This window comes from Aptenodytes forsteri, unplaced genomic scaffold, assembly GCF_000699145.1.
Source record: "Aptenodytes forsteri isolate BGI_AS27 unplaced genomic scaffold, ASM69914v1 Scaffold258, whole genome shotgun sequence".
In the NCBI taxonomy this organism is placed as follows: domain Eukaryota; kingdom Metazoa; phylum Chordata; class Aves; order Sphenisciformes; family Spheniscidae; genus Aptenodytes; species Aptenodytes forsteri.
In genome coordinates, this window is record NW_008795250.1 from 284,859 (window position 1) to 290,677 (window position 5,819).

The 5,819-nt window shown below is 38.6% G+C and overlaps 1 protein-coding gene across 1 annotated transcript in view; it reads right to left on the reverse strand.

Annotated features, from left to right (window-relative positions):
* Positions 1 to 378: 378 nt before the first annotated feature.
* SCAPER (S-phase cyclin A associated protein in the ER) overlaps positions 379 to 5,819 on the reverse strand; it is a 281,456-nt gene continuing 276,015 nt past the window's right edge. Inside the window, exons 30-32 of the mRNA XM_009278834.2 lie at positions 5,189 to 5,380; positions 2,439 to 2,490; positions 379 to 814 (exon numbers count right to left, since the gene is read on the reverse strand). Coding sequence (XP_009277109.1) covers positions 720 to 814; positions 2,439 to 2,490; positions 5,189 to 5,380 — 339 coding nt within the window. The 3' untranslated portion in view covers positions 379 to 719. The remainder of the gene's footprint in view (positions 815 to 2,438; positions 2,491 to 5,188; positions 5,381 to 5,819) is intronic.

Here is a 5,819-nt window from a genome sequence, read left to right on the forward strand (position 1 = left end):
GGGGCAGCCGCCGCCGCCGGGGCCTTCGGCGAGAGGCGCGGGAAATGAATCTTGCTGAGACACGCCGCCGTTTTTACGTTTTAATTTTGTTTCGTGGCACCTTCACCGTTAAGAGAACATCACGAGGTTTAAACAGGCGTTATTAAAGTCTTACCGAAACGTTAAAAACGTGTGTGGCTTAAAAAAATCCGTATTACGCGACTCATCCCAAATCACCAAAAAATTACAAACGAGCTTTCCTCAGAGCCGAATTTGACAAATTCTGTAGACTTTTGGTTAACTGGAAAGGCATCTTAAGAGTCTTTTTTTCTCTCCGACTTGTGTTGCTTATGGTAATTCAAACACAGCAACATCTGTAATGCAGAAGTCACACTTACGGACAGAATAAGTTATTTTATTACAAGATATATAGAACATATTTTCTCTATTTGCAATCTTATTTCAGCAGTTCTGCAGTGCGAGTACCACCACATCACAGGGTAGAAAACACCCAAATCATGACATAGGATATGTGAATGAAATAAACTCAAATTATCAAAATTACAAAACAGAACTTGAAAGTATCTACAGTACTTATTATATAAATAGTGCAAATTATATATCTACAGCACAAGTATTTAGAGTATCAAAAACTTTTCGGAATAGCCTTTTCAAGAAGGTAGTCAGCAGGAACTGGTCAGCATGACGATGTTAGGGGATTTTAAAACCAAACGCAACGCTTATTTTTTCAAGAAGAACTGTCGAGCTTCTTCCCAGGACTGGCGGGGGAATCTGTTGGACAGCTCAAGATAATCTTGAGAACTGAAAATTTTTTCTGTTGAAGACAGAACATAAAATCACCAAGTTATTCTCTCTTAAGATAAGATGGCAATAAAACAAGAATAATGAACGCGCAGCCAATTCGAGATACTTCAAGTCATTTACTCCCCTCCCCCTACCAAAAGCTTCTCAAATCATGGGGTAACACTGCTGCGGAGCTACGGCCATTGAGGTTTGGCTTTAAAAACAGGGGCAGAGGGCTCTGATGAGCAAAGGCTTAGATTTCTAAGTTTTTGGGTCAGGCTCGCTGCTTTAACGCATCGGAACATTATACATCTTCACACATTTTATGTTCTCGGACCCACCGGGGACCAATTCAGCCGTGTTCAAGTTCGGACAGCCTCGATGGCGCTCGCTCTGCTCAGCAGCTTCTTTTTCCGCAAAGGGCTGCGGAGGCGTTTTGCTCCCCGATTCCCCCAAAGCTCACAGCAGGATTACAACCACAGCTTTTACTCCTACGAGTACTGCTGGTGACGTGAACGGGACTACACGTGGGTGCACAAGTTTGCGGGGTCCGACCCTTCAAGCAGTGTGTTGCAGCGCAGCACCCAACAATGAAGTTTTGCGCTTTGAAGTTTTATTCTGAGCAGCGTTATTGTTCCCGTTTGTTTCTTGCGGACACCGTCCTTCACATTCAAGTGACATAATGGATAAAAATAATCCTGCTTACACTTATATTATCAAGTCAGCTTTTTTGCAACTGGGGAATGTTTCGGAATCACACTCACATGTCACCACATAGTCATCTTTGTTTAAAAGTTCATTCAGTTTGAATAGTGAAAATAAAAGCAGTTTTCCACTTGGATTTTAGATGTTTCTCAAGCAGATTCTCATGCAAACACAATCCTGGAAAGTCTGTGCTGCAGACACTGCACGAGGCTGCTTCAGACTAAGAGGTATAATGTTGACAGTAAAAATCTCCAGAAATTTGTTAATTTTATATTTTATAATTTATTTTTAAGCTTATTTTTTAGACCTAGAACCGCTTGTCTTCTGCCAAATGTTCAGCAAAATGGTGGTGAAAATGGTGGTGGATTTCTACTTGCTATTAGGGAGAAATGACTGTCCGAGCGACATACTTTATGCAAAATATGGGTCTCTCAAGACCAGATTCCCATCAACATGCTTGAATTTCAGATGTGTTTAACAATTAATAGCTGTCTTAGCTGAGAATCTTTCAAATGTTTAGCCTAAAGAGGTTAATTGCATTTTACACAATATTTACAACAACTGAGGGGGGGGGGGGGGGGGAAAAAAAAAAATTGTATTGGCATGGCTGTGCGGCTTCTGCAACCTAAAACTTTTGAAGGTAGCCTTTGTGACAGCTAATTAAATATGTGCACATACAGTATCACATTTTAAGATGTGATACCGCACAGCATTTAATAAAGATTAACAGTCCAAATTCCTGATACAATGAGCAGCAGACTGGCAGACATGTATGTTTAAGTTGGAACGTTAAGCTAGAGAGCCCCTCCCCAAACTGTAAAATCATTTCGCAATTTACTGTATTTCTTTAATCGTGATGCAGATGCAAAAAGTTAAAATCACAGCAAAATATAGTATCTACACATTTTGTTACCCAATTGCTACCCTGTCACATTTCATTGGAGACATACCCCTCTGCTGAGACAACTGATTATCCATTTGGCCTGAACTCTGTGCAAAATCCTACGAGGGGGGAAAAAAAAAAAACAAAACGGCATGAGGTTTTCAGATCTTCCATCTGAGGAAGTAAACCAACATTTTTAAGTCTTCACGGTCACTCAAAAATACTAATACTTTATGAAATCTGTAAATTAACAAATTCTGGCTTGTTTGCTACATACCGTAACAGAATACTGCCAGCACTTAAATTCTATAATATATAGTGGATTTTTATACCTTTATTTATACCTGTTTTGAAAAAAATATATACTTTTAATACACAACAGAAAAAGCAAAGTTTTAATATCTTCTTAGGAAATAGTTATTATCATGACTTTTAATTTAAGAGAACATTTACTATAGCTCTGTTTCTTTAAAACAAACGATGTTTTAGATTTACGCTCCTGACTCCAAATACACTCTTACAAAATTCTTGAATCATCCCCAATTTCATCGGCTGTGCTTCCCAGTGACCCGGGAGCCCGAGGTCCTGATCTCCTGAGAGTAAGAGAAGGTCTTCCACAGGGGCGATTAACTCTGGCCAACGCTGCAGCCAGCTGTGTAACCAGCTGAGGTGCAGTTAATCTAAGTGCCCAACGCGATGTGCGATCCCTGCTGCTATCGGACGGGATGCTGCATCCTCCGGAGTCAGCAAGGACACCGACTTCGCTCGGAACAACGTAGGATTATGCAAGTCAGCTGCCCCAGTACGGAGGGGGCTTTTAGGATCCTATCTTTTGTCCCAGTGAGTATTCACTGAGCAGAGACAGTATTATTTGACGCAGGAGATACAATTTAGCAAATCATGGATACCCCTAAATGTTTTTTAATTATTTCAGCACATCTAGAAACAGAAGTAACAAAAATAAAAAGGATGATGCAAACTTCAGATGATGGAAATAAATCTGTTGGTAGGGAGGTACAACGTGGGTCGTTGTAAAATCCAGCAATCATTTTCCTTTGATTTACGCTGCACACATTTAACACACTGTATTTAAGTGTTATATTTGTACACACCACCAAACTTTTACGTAAACGGGACTTCTTTTTGCATTCCCTGGCACAGGAAGAATCTCATTTTCTAGTCACGCGGAAACGTTTCACGGTCTTTCCCAAACCTTCCACGGAAGCAAATGAGAGATTTGCTTGACAAACAGCAGCGAGTTGAAATAAAAGTACAGAGGCAAGTCTCTTCTGCGTGTGCGGGTGTCCGAGCATTCCTTGGTTCCTCTCAGAATTGTTCTCGTGTGTGCGTGCACACATGTGCAACGTTTGGGATTAGATTTTAAAATGCGTAAAATACTAAAGTATGAGTGAAGTCAGCAAAGACATGACACTTTACAGCACACAAGGACCTTCCATATTTTAACATAACACCTTTTTTAAAAGCCTGCAAGAATAGTATGTGGACTTGGCATCTGAGAGATACCTCTAATTGGAAATCAAATTAGTAACGTTGACCCTTGTAAATATACTTACGCTTTGCTGTAGCTACTGGGGATTTAAATGCCATTCTCTCTCTTATAGCACAGAAATCAAAGTAAATAACCTTAAAGATTCATATAAGGAACACTCCCCTCCACTCTCATGTTTTTTGGCTGAAAAAACCAAACTAAACTTGCTGCATTTACTCATAATGTTTAAATTATTTTTTGCCACCCCAACTTCTACACTGAAATCTGTAGTTTCACTGTAAGAATGTCAAAGATGAATTACAGCTTTGTATTTAACCAGAAGTTCATTACTATACGCCAAATTCTTTTAATACTAAGTTCCAAACTTTTGTTTTAAACTGCTATGCAATTATTTTAGTATTAAAAGAATAAAAAGTAGTTGCGCTCAGAAGTTTGATATTATGCTGAGACTTTCAGAAAATATTTAGTTCTTGTGCCTTCTCTCCCAAATCCGTGTAGCCTACCCTTGGACTAGCTGTAAAGCATTAGGAAAAAGAGTTTGACTAACATTTCTGTATCAACAACAGTAATTTCAGGTGACTGATACAGAGTTACTAGACTCCTAAAAGCATATTATTTTTTAATAGTAGAGTGTTTACAGAAACTGCATTTATTCATTGGAAACAGTCAACAAAATGTATGGAAAACATGAAGCATGCATAAAATCTGATACATAAAGCACAGTGTATAAATTTAGACAAAGGGAACAAAAATGCTGTAAATCCTTATTCAAAACAGTATTCGTAATGACCTCAGTGGCTTACTGTCAAAAATAAAGATTGCAAGATTAGACTGGTAACATATGTTCTGTGTATTTTCTGCATAAAATATATATACACTTCTGTTCAGTTCTCTCTGTAAATCTATTGTACAGAGTATACAACTGTACATTTGTATGTAAACACATTAATATACCAATTTCAGATATGCTATATGTGCAGTAGTTTTTAAAAAATAAATATTTTAAGAATTGGCTTGTAATAGCAGGATCTACATCAAATCTTCCTAGCACGTCCAATAACTTAATGAAAACAGGATTCTGCATGCGATAGTGAGAACCTGAACTATTTGGTAACCTTTTAGTATTACAAGATGCCTCAAGTACAAGCGTAATCTGTGGTTTGAAAAGAGCTGCAGAGAATCTTAAAGTACTTCAATGCTGTTTACTTGTTTTACTTAAGTCAAATGATTTCCATATACACAGCAAAGGCAAGAAAAACTGTTGCAGTTACCCTGCACACCGCTGTTAACGTTACTGCAATAGCTACCTGAATGAACGTGGCGAGTAAAACACAACTCATCTCCTGCTCCAGGATGATCTTGTTCTGAGGGTTATTGTAACAAGCAGCTATTAGCGAAGGGAAGAGCACTTTGATTAAACGAGGATCGCTGAAATACTGGAAAGGCAACTGGCATAGTTTTTGCAGCACCGTGGGGTGACGGCCAGACTGTACAATGATCTGAAAATACAAACGTAACAACATTAAAATACGTGATCTACCTGTTCTTCTCTTCCTGTTAACCACCAAGGGTGTTGAAGTCATGCTAAAAAAATGAGCATGGCCGAGGAGTAAATACTAAAAATAAAGCTTATAACATTTAGTCCAAATAACTTCTGTTTTAGTGTGCAAGTATGATTTTTATTGCAGAGGAACACAAAGAATGTAAGGCTGCGAAACTTCTTTTTCCTGTATCACCCAAAAAGACAGTAAGTAAATGAGAAGTGGATTAATCTGAAGATTAGAATAAAATAGATCATGTCATACCTCCATTCAAAAGACAAAGAATTATAGCAAAGGGACTATTGTAAGTTAGAGCTACGAAACAAAAAACCCCAACCCCTGCCATTTAAACACAGTAAGCATGTCTTCGGGGGGGGGGGGAAAAGAGACGGCTCCA